Raw genomic sequence first — 12,914 nt, 5'->3', positions numbered from 1 at the left:
GAGATTTAGTCCTACTTTATTGGCCCCTTAAACCCTGAAATCTGAATCTCACAGTAGGACAAAGCAAATTTGAGTGATGGCGAGGCGCTGTATATCGATATCTCGAACTCTTCTCTCCACCGGACCATCAACCACACTCAGTTCCTCTCCAACTTTACAATCTCTTCTCGGCCAGCGCATTCAATCTCGCCGTTCTCTTTCCACTATCCTCACCAGGTCCCCTTTCCCTTTTTTATATTTCGCTTAATAATTTGGACTGAATTTTACTTGCTTTCTTATTTATAAAATGTAATAATGTTCAGGACTAACGGAGTACTTGGCTGCGCTCAATCCCTGTTACCGCTTCACAGCGTGGTGGCAGCTACCCGTCTGACATCACACATCCAAATGGAGGCGCGCACTTGTTGCCAGTTGTCTCAGGGTACCTTTTTCTGTCGCACTTGCCCTGATCGGTAGTTTTCAATTGTGAGTCCTAATTTTCCGCATCTAATGCTGATAAAAGTCGCATTTTTGCTAAGTAATTGTTCCTGAGGATCAGCATTTTGAGTTCTGTTCACCTTATATGATTGCTTTTGGCTCTTCGAAGTTTACTTCCCCTTGAGTATAGCTATACGGCAGAATAGATTAATAGAAAAGACTAAGTTTTACCTTTGTTTGTGTTTCTTTACCCTATTTCTTTACCCTACGAGCGTTAAACTTTTAGTTGGAACATAGAAAGACGTTTACATCAGTTAGAACTGATGACACACTTTTGGTGCCATTTATAAAACTAAGGGTGATAATTCTAAAAGAGTAGAAGAACATGATAGTATAGTTAGAGATTGGAAATAGAAGGGAAAGAAGTGTGTTTGATACTAGAGTTGTTGCCAAAAGATTTGGTCAAAGGCAGTAGTAGATTTTTTTGACAGATATGCTCCTTTGGCCAGTGGCAAATATAGAACATAAATAATGGGATTCATATGAACCCAACATTTTCAAGAAAATATAAAAATATATGAAAAATTACTAATATTAATAGATTATAATATGGAGTAGCTTCAGCGTACTGAGGACATGATCCTAGATAGGAAGGTGTGGAGGTCGCGGATTAGGTTAGAAGACTAGTGTGAGTGTGTGGGTTGTGGCTAGGGTTTAGGAGAGTTTGGGTGTGGTGGGTGTCTTAGGTATTGTGAGAGTATGTCACTACTAGGTGAGTATCCGTTTTCTTATATTTATTGCGTATTGCTCGTATTTTCTCTTATTTCGGAATTCTCTGATATTTTTTGTTATTATTTCTTATCTCTTATTTCTGTTTATGTTATTCATCATGTCTCATGTTTCATTACGGTCCTGGTATACTAGTCTCATTCTTGAGCCGGGGGTCTATCGGAAACAGCCTCTCTAGCTCTTCGGAGGTAGTGGTATGGACTGCGTACATTTTATCCTCCCCAGACCTCACTTTGTGTTAATACACTGGGTCTGTTGTTGTTGTATAATATGTGGTGGACAAGATGAATCGGCGAGATTTAGATAGTGTGGGCATGTGAAGAGAAAATGCACAAATGCCCCTTGGAGGATCTGTGAGAGGTTGGATATAGTGGGTATAAGAAGTAGAGGTAGACCAAAGAAGTCACGGGGAGAGGTGATTAGACTTGATGTGACTCTTGATGAAAAGATATGAAGGTCGGGGATTGTAGTAGCAAGTTAGTAGGCAGTTGATTGTTTTCTAGTTCCTTTATCAATATTGTTATTATTACGCTCTTACTATTTTATTCTTCGATTTTAGTATTACCCATTGTTTCTTTTGCTGTACAACAACATCAACAACAACAACCCAGTATATTCCCACACAGTAAGGTCTGGGGAGGGTGAAATATACACAGTCCATACTGCTACCTCCGAAGAAGTAGCGGTAGTTACTGTATTATTTTTTAGCTTGTTACTTGTTCTCTTCTTAATTATTTTCAATATGGCTTCTTCGCTACTTTCTTTGCTTTACATACGTGATTTTTGATGTGTTTTACTTTAGCCAAAGTCTTATTGGAAATAACCTCTCCGCTTGTGAAGATACTATGCAAGTACTAAATAGTAATTTTACTAATAAGGAGAAAGGAGAAGAGGAGACTACGCCTCTATCTTTCCCACATAAAGGTGCTACAACACTCAGCTACCCACTAACCTTCTATCCCAATCCTTAACCTCTAAACCTTTTTATCTAGGGTTTTGTCCTTATTAAATTGGAGGTGTGGTACAACACTTGGCTACCTACTAATCCTCTATCCTAGTCCTTGTCCTCTAAACTTTTCTATCTAGGGTCATGTCCTCAATAAGTTGGAGGTGTGTCATGTCCTGCTGAATCACCTCCTCGAGTTCTTCTTGGGCCTATCTCTACCTTTCCTAACATCCACTAGTGCCAATCTCTAATACCTTCTTATTGGTGCATCCACACACCTCCTTTTCACATGTTTGAACCATCTCAACCGCTTTCCTCTTCTTGTCCTCCGTGGAGATCGCTCTCACCTTACCTTATATAGCTTCATTTCTAATTATATCTCTCTTAGTATGCCCATACATCCATCTGAGTATCCTGATTTTTGCTACCTTCATCTTCTGAACATGTGCATTCTTGACAGGCTAGAACTCTGCTTTGTATAACAAGATAAAGATGGAACACATCAAATCAATGTTGTGGATCCATTCCTTCCCGTGGCGAGATTGCCTCGATAAAAGTGTTGGTTGCATTGACATTAATATATGATTTAAATGTCCATCTAATAGATGATAAAATAACATTCTTAAATAGTAATCTTGATGACGGAGTATATCTGAAGCACTGTATGGATTAAAACAAGCTCTAAATAGTGGTACAAAAAGTTTGATAGTATTATATTATCAAGCAGTTTTAAACATAATGGAGCTGACAAATTCATTGAATCGAAGTTCAATAAGGGTTATGGAGCGATAATATGTGCTTAGGTTGATGACATGCTAATCATAGGAACTAAGCATAGATGAACTAACTCCTTAGAAGTAAATAGATAAAAAGTAGTTGATGAACTAAGAAGTATTTAACTTCTCAACAATATCAACAACAACAACATGCCCAGTGTATTTCCACATAGTGGGGTCTGGGGAGGGTAGAGTGTACGCAGACCATACCACTACCTCAGGTGAAGTAGAGAGGTCGTTTCCGATAGACCCCCGGCTTATAACCGATAACAGTATAACAAATACAAAAGATAAGTGCATATAAACTAGTACAGTATGCAAAATAATACTACAGCCACAAGATAATACTAATAACTATCTAACCGAAATCATAGACATCACACAACACCACGAACAAGAAACCACAGACACAAAAGAACGCTCACTTACTGTTACTGACGCACTCCCACCCCCTAACCCTCTACCCTAATCCGTATCCTCCACACCTTCCTATCAAGGGTCATGTCCTCCGTAAGCTGTAACTGCTCCATATCATGCCTAATCACCTTCCTCCAATATTTATTTGGTCTACTTCTACCCCATCTAAAACCATTCATAGCCAGTGTCTCACACCTCCGCACTGGAGCATCCGAACCCCTCCTCATCACGTGCCCAAACCAACGTAACCTCACTTCCCGCATCTTGTCTTCCACCGAAGCAACTCCTACCTTCTCCCGAATAATCTCATTCCTCACCCTATTTTTCCTGGTATGTCCACACATCCATCGCAACATTCTCATCTCCTCCACCTTCAATTTTTGGATGTGGGAGTTCTTAACTGGCCAACACTCCGCTTCATTCAACATAGCCGGCCGAATTGCCACTCTTAGAACTTACCTTTAAGCTTCGCGGGCAGCGTCTTATCGCATAAGACACCCGAAGCGAGCCTCCATTTCAACCACCCTACCCCAATACGACGTGTGACATCCTCGCCGATCTCGCCATTGCCTTGAATCATAGACCCCAGATACTTGAAACTCTCTCTCTTTTGAATGGCCTGAGAGTCCAGCTTTACAACCGCTCCCGCCTCCTGCGACACATCACGAAACTTACACTCACTCTGTCTTGGTTCTGCTCAACCGAAATCCTTTAGACTCAAGCGTCTGTCTCCAAATCTCTAACTTATCATTAACTCCTCCCCTAGTCTCGTCAATCAGTACCATATCATCCGCAAATAACATACACCAAGGCACCTCTCTTTGAATATGTCGCGTTAAAACATCTATCACCAAAGCAAATAAAAACGGAATAAGAGTCGATCCCTGGTGCAACCCTATCAAAACTGAAAAGTGCTCCGAATATCCACCTACCGTCCTCACACATACATGTCCTGAATCGACCTAGTGTACACCAATGGCACCTCTCTAGTCTCCAAGCACCTCCACAGAATCTCCCTCGGAACTCTGTTATATATCAATAAACACCATGTGCAAGTCCTTCCTCTCCCGAAACTGCTCCACTAATCTCTTCACAAGGTGAATGGCCTCAGTGGTCGAGCGACTTGGCATGAAACCAAACTAATTCTCAGAAATATGCATGATCCTTCTCAACCTCAACTCAACCACCCTTTCCCAAACCTTCATAGTATGACTCAGCAGCAACTTAATACCCTTATAGTTATTGCAACTCTGGATGTTACTCTTGTTCTTATATAATGGAGCCATCGTACTCCACCTCTACGCTTCAGGCATCTTGTCCGCCCTGAAAATGACGTTAAACAACCTTGTTAACCACTCCAAAACTGCCCCACTAGTGCTCTTCCAAAAATCTACCGGAATCTCGTCTGGCCCTGTCGCCCTACCCCGCCACATCCTGCGAATAGCTCCCTTGACCTCCTCAACCTTGATGCGCCTCGCCTACAATAATCATAATCGCGACACTCCTTAGATTTCTCTAAGTCCCCCCAACACGAAACCTTTGTCTCCCTCGTCGTTCAAAAGTTTATGAAAATAAGACTGCCACCTCTCCTTAATAAGGGCATCCTCGACCAACATTGTACCATCCTGTCCCTTGATGCACTTCACTTGGTCAAGGTCACGAGCCCTTCGCTCCCTGGCCTTGGCAAGCCTATACAACTTCTTATCCCTGCCTTTCTCCTCTAAAGCCGCATACAAGCTCTCAAAAGCTGCTGCCTTAGCTGCCGTAACTGCTAACTTAGCCTCTCTTCTAGCTACCTTATACTCCTCTTTATTCGTGTGCCTTTCCTCATCATCCTTGCTCTCCTCCATCTTAGCATAAGTTGCCTTCTTAGACTCCACCTTCCTCTAACCTCTTCGTTCCACCACCAATCTCCTCGATGCTTGCCAGGTTGACCTCTTGAGACACCCAACACCTCCCTAGCGGTCTCCCAATGCAACTGGCAGTCGTCTCCCACATATTATCCACATCCTCTCTACTTTCCCAAGCCCCCTTACTCTTCAACTTCTTCTCAATTTTCAAAGCACTAGCCAAAGTAAAGCTACCCCACCTAATCCTGGGCCGAACCTCGACACTTCTCTTCTTTTTGCCCTTATTGATAACCAAGTCCATCACCAACAACCTATGCTGAGTCGAACGATTCTCGCTAGGTATGACTTAACAGTCTTTACATAGCGCTCTATCACCCTTCCTAAGAAGCAAAAAATCTATCTGAGTCTTGGCCATTGAACTACGAAACGTAATAAGGTGATCCTCCCTCTTCGGAAAGCTCAAGTTCGCTATCCACAACCCAAAAGCCCTAGAAAAATCCAAAAGAGAAGCTCCTCATTCATTCCTCTCCCCAAATCCGAAACAGCCATGCACATCATCATAACCTCTCGACAAAGATCCAATGTGCCCATTGAAATCTCCTCTCATGAAAAGCTTCTCAGTGCTCGGGGCGCTCCTCACCACCTTATCCATAACCTCCCAGAAGCCCATCTTCTCCACCTTGTCCAACCTACTTGCGGGGCATAGGCACTAATAACGTTCACCGTAGACCCCCTAATGACTAACTTAATAGACATCAACCTATCACTAACTCTCTTAACCTCTACCACCCGCTCCCTAAGTTCTTCATCTACTAAGATACCCACCCCATTTCTGTGTCTCAAGCTACCCGAGTACCACAACTTATATCCATCCACATCCCTTGCCTTAGTGCCTACCCATTTAGTTTCCTGGACACACGTTATACTAACCCTCCTCTTTCTAAGAATCTTCACCACTTCTATAGACTTACCTTGAAGCGACCCTATGTTCCAGGACCCAAATCTCAACCTAGAAGCACCCTTATCCTACCTAGACCTACTTCCCCTCGCCTCCAGCCCCGACCCCAACCTATGACATAACCCTAGTCCACCATCTATCACCTAGCCACCACTCAAACGAATACGATAGAAGAAAACAAGGAAAAACACAACGAGCAAAAAGGTACGGCTAAAAACCGCTAAATAGGCAAACAAAAATCAGAACAGATGAAAAATGTATATATCAAACGATACAGGATGTATCCGCCTTCAATAGTCAAGAAATCTAGACCAACTAAACTAGAAGAGATGAAATGAGTGCACCTGGTCCGAGGAGAAAATGATGAAGTGAGTACGTGTTCTTTGAATCCCTTCGTCGGATTCCGGCAATTTGATGTAGAAATTGGTCGCCGGAATTGCTGTCATCGCCTTTATCTATTGCTAATACCGGCCCTTAACTCGACTAGAAAATATACTGTTCACCGAAGAGTGTATGCCGTGGCAGATTGCCCGGGCTTCACGTACTTGCAAGGGGTTAGAAGACACAAAAAAGGGAGCCGAGAGAAGAAGAATGAGTCAAAATCTGGTCGCCGGAGGACTCTACCGGAAATTCTATTTCGACAAGATGGTTGGAAATTATATTCCGACGAGATGGTCGGAAACCGAGTGCTTGAATTCTTGAAGCTTCTTTGGATCAAGTTTTGGGGTCGTTCTTTAATGGGTTTTCCAGCGAAGGATTCCACCACCGGCCAACCAACCCGCCACAATAGGGTGTTAAGTCAAGTATATCACAAGTATTTAACTTCTCAGTTTAAAATAAAAGATTTGGTTGGAGTTGACACTATCTCAAGTTTTAAACTTAAAGTGTAATTGTTATTTTGCTTAGGTCAATCTCACTTCATTAACAAAGTGTTTTTGCCAAGTTCAATCATTTGGGTATTCAATATTTTTATACTCCATTTATGATTTTTGATAAATTGGTTAAGAACTTGGGAAGACATGTTACTCTATTTGATTATATCAGGGCAATTAGCAAGTTAATGTATACAAGGGCAATTGGCAAGTTAATGTATACAATGCCTTACGCTAGGATGGATATTGACATTGTTGTTTGAATTGTTAGTTATCATCGTATACCCATTGTCAGAGTAGTAAGCATTAAAGAGATACATTAAGAATGCACGATTATCCTAGAATGACAGTCTTTTGCATTTTTTTATAACAATTTTTTTTCTTTGAGAGGGAATTAGGAGATTTCTTCAAGTATTGGAAGGATATGGTCATGTTAGTTGGATCACTTGTGTAAATGGTTACAAGTTAATGTTTGGTTGGTTTTTCACCTTAATGAATGAGCTATCCATGGGCTTCTAAGAAACATTTTTGCACTACTCGTTCCATAACGGAACTTAAGTTTTTTGCATTAGTAACTGTGGGAGAAAAGATAAAATGATTGAAAATTTTATTGCCAGATATATAATAGTGGCCACAGCTTATGCCAGTTGGCCACAGCCGTTATGCAAGGTATACATAGAGACCCTTTGCATATTTCTTTTTGAAGTGAGTATGTAAGACCCCGTGGAGTTAGTCAAAGTGCGCGCAAGCTGGCCCGAACACAACGGCTATAAAAAAAAAACTCAATTGATTTGTTGTAGAATTGTTACAGCTTATTAGGTTTAGAGAAAACATCGTTCTATAGATTGAAGGACTCGAATGATATGATTATGAGAACTACAAGGGCTATCGTCTAAACTAAGTCCAGAGCCTAAAGGAGACTTTTTTCAAGCAAACCAATCAAAATGGGTTGAAAATTGAGACAAACCAAAATGAGTTTTGAAAAATACTCTAAATCATGCGAGTCATATTTCAGACACATGCCTTACAATTTTTTCCCGAAACAAAAAAAGATTGAGGCCCACAGATAAATGTCCATCTGGGAGCGTCTTCCAAAGCTTGTTTTTCGTGAGTGAAAATAGAAACATACTCATTTTGGTTTGTTTCAATTTTTGAACTGTTTTTGTTGGTTTGCTTGAAAAAGATGCCCTTTAGGCTTCTGACTCGTTCTTAAACAGTTTTGATTTGTCAAAAGGTAAAGCAAATTATAGTTGTGACAGTTTGTAAGTACCGGGAATTTCTGTAATTAGAAGAAAAGGATGGTGATCACTAAGTTCAAAGTTACTCTTTACTCAATATTAAGGTTAATTAAATCTTCACCAATTTCTCTTATTTTTCTTAGATAAAGGAAAGAGCACACAAAATTTTAATCAAAGTTTGAATTTAAAATTTTGTAAGTGTTTATGAGTGTAGGGAGGTAGCCCAAAACTATATAGAGGGTATTTGGATGAGCTTAAAAGCTAGTCAAATAAGTTTACTTTTTGGCTCATTAGTGCTAAAGCTCATGGCGCACACATTCTTATACGTTTAAAACATTTTGTCTTGTCAATGAAGGAATTATACTATTCAAAAATAAAGGATAGTAGAAAATTATCTTAGCGTCAATCTTGACGAGGTCTTAAAAAGTTTATACAAGTAGTTATCAAGTCGAAAGACACATACTATATGCTTGAATGATTTCATCAATCATTGAATGCATGATTTTTTAGTGTAGTTGGTGGTTGAGAAAAAAAGTTAAGACAAGATGTCCCTCATTGGTAGAATACAAATGAAAAATAAAATTATTGGAGAAATTTTTTGGATTGGAAGTCAACATTGAATATGTAATATGTATAGTCAAATATGGGAACTTGGACATTGAGCATCCGGTTTATAGGTAGCCTGATTAAATGTTTTTTTATTTCAACCATCTTATTCATTATTATTATTTATTTTAAATATTCTGAATTTTAAAGTGGATAGTTGTTAGTGTTTTCAGAATAGATATGATTGGTTTTAAAATTCATGTCTTAATTGACTTCAAAGGCGCTATAACCTTCAAAACTAAATAATTACTATCAGATTATCGTTCTCTTCTCTACTCTAAAATATTCACCTTGTCTTCTTGTTGAATAAATAAAAATGATGATAATAATACTAAAATAAAAGTAAATAGGATGATTGAAGTAAAATATGCAATTTCGGGCTATCTTTCAAGTCTAAGGCGCAAGTGCTTAAGTGCACATCTTTGGCTATATATATTAAATTTGACATCTCCAAATTACTCTTCCAAGTATTTTATTTCAAGTGGTGCTAGAAGTGCTTAAAAACACTTCTTTCCTTTTGTATTCCATTCTACTAATGAGGAACAACTTGTCTTGTCTTCTCTTTTCGATTACTAAATACATTAACATAACCTTATTCAAGCAAATAATCATGTAATACCCTTGGAAGTACTTGATTTTTGTACAAATAGTTAGGGGCGCGAGTAGGCGAGAAAGAAATGTTAAAACTAACACGCTTGAGGTAGAAGAGGAGTAGGGATAAGGTGAAGTGTGTTAAAGATTATTTTCAACCAAAATTGACAGGAGAAAATGAGATCAAGGAGAGATGGGGAGGATATCTTCTAACCATGTATCTGTTAATGAGGAATATTAGTTGTCTGAGTAGCTTATTGCCTGTCATTCTTGTTGTGATCTTGTTCAAGCCTTTTGTTTCATTAGAGCTAATACTAGTGTGGTCTTCAATAACAACAACATACCCAGTGAAATCCCACAAGTGGGATCTGGGGATGATAGAGTGTGTGTAGACCTTATTAGTATCACTACCTCGTGGAGGTAGAGAGACTGTTTTTGAAAGACCCTCGGCTCAAGTGCAACAAATTCAAGTACAAAGAAGAAGAAACTATTGAAGGAAACATAAAAACTAACAAGGCAAGCTGTGCAAAGCCTACAAGAAAGGAACAAGAACAACAATAAAATGAGATAATTGAAATACAATAAACAACAAACAATGAAAGATATCAAAAGCAAGAACTATAATAATGCGGCTAGTACTATGATAAACACCAACAAGCCTAAACCCTCGAAAAGCAAGACAACACTCCACTACTATCATTCTACCCTAAAACGCGTCCTTCAAACTCTCGTATCTAGTGTGGTCATCATTGAGTATTATTCAATTATTAATTAGTTCAATGATTAGTATTCGTGAGATCTTCACTTCTGTCATAACTCAATACAACTTCTAGCAACATCACCCTCTTTGTGGTTTACTTTTGTTTGTCTTGATACTTTCTATTAGCAACTTGTACAACAATTAATAGTTTGCTTGATCAGTCATCTGGTGGTATTCACAGCTCAGCAGGATTGGGGGGCAGGGGATTATCTTGGAACAAAAATTTTATTTGATTTAATTGGCTTACTGTAAGTACTGGTTTTCTACTCAATACAGGCTTGATCTCTAATTTTTATCTGCCATAGGTACTTAAGGATGCATTACATATTAGCTGGAAAGGCTGCTGCACCAAACATTTTTGAGAATTTTCCGTGAACTTTTACGTGGAAGTACAAAGCTGTTAAGCTTTAAATTCAATTTGCTTTCCAAGTTATATTTGGGTTGATGTTGGAAATTCCAGAATTCTTGAAAACCCTGATAATGATATTTCTCTAGGAGATACTTACAGCAGTCCTTACAGTTTTATGTTGATAGAGAACATCTCTTTCTTTGAAGTACTTAAATTTTTTGATTAGCTATCATTTATGGGATAAAGATCCTGAAAGCTATGTAATGATTGCCGAAAGGTGATGCTTTTGCCTGAGAATCCTGATTCTGGGTCAAATTAATGTTCTGCTGTACCAATTAAACTGAATATACATCTTTCTGAACTTCTAATTTGATTAAAGCCAAACTACATTTTTCAAAAAATTAAAGCCAAACTACTAAAAAAATTTGGAGAAATTTCTGGTTATGCATGATGCATTGGGATAAGTTGTCGATGGAAGCCTTTAATTTTGCGCCTGGCATTGGCAACATCTTCGTATGTACAATAGGTGAATGATAGCTGTTTGTTTGCATTGCGCAGTGGACCATTCTGCTCGACACTATAACTTCTGCAAGGGAAAAGTGACAAAGTTAGCAAGCACGATTAATACATGCAAATTGTTATCCAGCTGACGTTCCCAGTAGCTTGTGTTCACCTTCAAATGCTTTGCCCCCCATTACTGAGGTCAAGGGACTTGTGACTTTGATTACAGGTCGAGCCTTGCAACAAGTGAACTAACTTTGGTATTTAAGTGGAGAAGGGTAGAGGGACACCTGTCCTTGAGTTTCAAAGGGCGTGGTTTGCTCCAAACAAATTTCGTGCTCATCACAAAAAAAAAAAAAGTTGGTCATTTTTGTCCACTTGGATGAAAAACTTCTTTGGATGAAAAAACATTTTTCTTAAAAAAATGAAAGACGTTCTGGAGTGAGGTTTCTATCGGCGAATTCCGGAGCTGAAATCTATTATATGCAGCTACCTAACTATGATGCTGAAATTGATACAGATGTTTTCGTGGTCAACAATTGTGAGTTCTTTAGTCTCGCTCGGTTGGTTCAAAGTATTGGGCCTTTTGATTGTGCTTTCACCCATTAGCTGAGTAATCACTTTCCACAATATCTGGTCAAGTGGGGCTTTTTCATGTGTCATTTGACTCAAAACATTTGACTTGTTAATTAATGCAAGGTACACGTTTTGTCTTTGAGCAACATTGCCTGTCTTTTCGAACCTCACGTGCGGGAAATGCCCTATTACAATTTAGACCCCTTAATTTTTTGTTATTAATTCTCATGTACTAACACCTCCTCACCGTATTGACACTGCAACCAAATTGGATGTTCTCATTAGTGTAGGAATGGACAATTTCCTAAAAATAAGAAGTATAAGAAACTTGTTTGTTGACGTGGCTAAACTTGAGGATGTATATGGATCACCTAGGAAGCTTGTGGTCATCGTCGATCGTTTAGATATTCATATAGCATAAGCGCCTCTATGAGAAGTTAATTCATTTGGGCTTTGTTATAGGGATTTTAATACAGTGTTTTCCCATCATTTCTACAGAAGACGGATACCCCAGATTTGTGGTCATATAGTAGTATGTTTATTAGTCACCTACCTAGGTGCTTTTTCTTAAATTTTGTTTCTACTCGTGGTGGGGATATTTCCTGCATACAAATTAGCTATAGTTGAGCACATACACAAAGTTATGGATCCTACAGATGTCTGAGTGGCTGAGTTGAAAAAGAAAATAGTGTCATGATCGGCAAACAAACAAGCAAGGATGGGGAAATAAATGCAAAAGCCAAAGTAGATCCATTTTTAGTGACAAAGTAGTAGTTTCTCCACTTAACAAACACTTTTAAGGGATAAATCAATCTGCTTTTTGCAGACAAAGTCATTTCCCATGTGCTTTGCCTCACTGCCACTGTGGTCTTTATAGACCAGGGATTCATCACTTTCCCTTTGTGTTTCTCTCTGTGCATTTTCATCCTAATCTCGCTAAACAATCAAGAATTCCTGTTTGAACCAATTTTTGCAACTTATATATAATGACAATATAACTTTTTTTAACCTTATTAGTGTAATTTAATCTTCTTTCTTGAGTTGTTTGTCTTATTTTCTAGGTAACTAGTTCTACTCCAAAAAATAAAAATTACTTATACTGTCAGTCAGTGTGTAAAAGTTAAAATTGCTAAAGAAGTGGACAAGGGGGTAGGCAGATGATGGAAAAGAAGCTAGTAATTGGCAAACAGAAAAGATGTGTGTGATCAAGTATTGCCAAGAAAAGGTAAAACACATCAGAAGAATGAGCAGAAAGCAAAAAGTTGAGT

The 12,914-nt window shown here is 38.9% G+C and overlaps 1 protein-coding gene and 1 long non-coding RNA gene across 3 annotated transcripts; one reads left to right on the top strand and one right to left on the bottom strand.

Annotated features, from left to right (window-relative positions):
• Positions 1-11,792, top strand: LOC107860229. 2 transcript variants are annotated; one of them, XM_016705504.2, is made up of 3 exons: positions 1-216; positions 303-421; positions 10,526-10,947. In XM_016705504.2, exons 1-3 carry the CDS (start codon positions 77-79, stop codon positions 10,531-10,533), a joined length of 267 nt encoding a protein of 88 aa, XP_016560990.1. In that variant the 5' UTR covers positions 1-76; the 3' UTR covers positions 10,534-10,947. The 2 variants fall into 2 exon arrangements, with proteins under 2 accessions (XP_016560990.1, XP_047263309.1); XM_047407353.1 differs by lacking the exon at positions 10,526-10,947 and adding an exon at positions 11,128-11,792 and having other exon boundaries at positions 23-216.
• On the bottom strand, positions 299-11,525 carry LOC124896085. The gene is made up of 3 exons (XR_007052515.1): positions 11,243-11,525; positions 10,530-11,155; positions 299-425 (listed from the first exon to the last, which is right to left on the bottom strand). It is a non-coding gene; the product is annotated as an uncharacterized LOC124896085 (long non-coding RNA).
• Positions 11,793-12,914: the final 1,122 nt, after the last annotated feature.

This window comes from Capsicum annuum, chromosome 2 (genome assembly GCF_002878395.1).
Source record: "Capsicum annuum cultivar UCD-10X-F1 chromosome 2, UCD10Xv1.1, whole genome shotgun sequence".
Lineage (NCBI taxonomy): Eukaryota > Viridiplantae > Streptophyta > Magnoliopsida > Solanales > Solanaceae > Capsicum > Capsicum annuum.
This window is presented reverse-complemented; position numbering and strand designations above follow the sequence as displayed.

What these genes read in the sequence shown, in the direction of transcription:
- LOC107860229 (XM_047407353.1), top strand. Translation starts at nt 77, where the DNA reads ATGGCGAGGCGCTGTATATCGATATCTCGAACTCTTCTCTCCACCGGA. An exon ending in CTTTCCACTATCCTCACCAG is followed by an intron (nt 217 to 302) that starts GTCCCCTTTCCC and finishes AATAATGTTCAG; the next exon opens with GACTAACGGAGTACTTGGCT. An exon ending in TTGTTGCCAGTTGTCTCAGG is followed by an intron (nt 422 to 11,127) that starts GTACCTTTTTCT and finishes TGCATTGCGCAG; the next exon opens with TGGACCATTCTGCTCGACAC.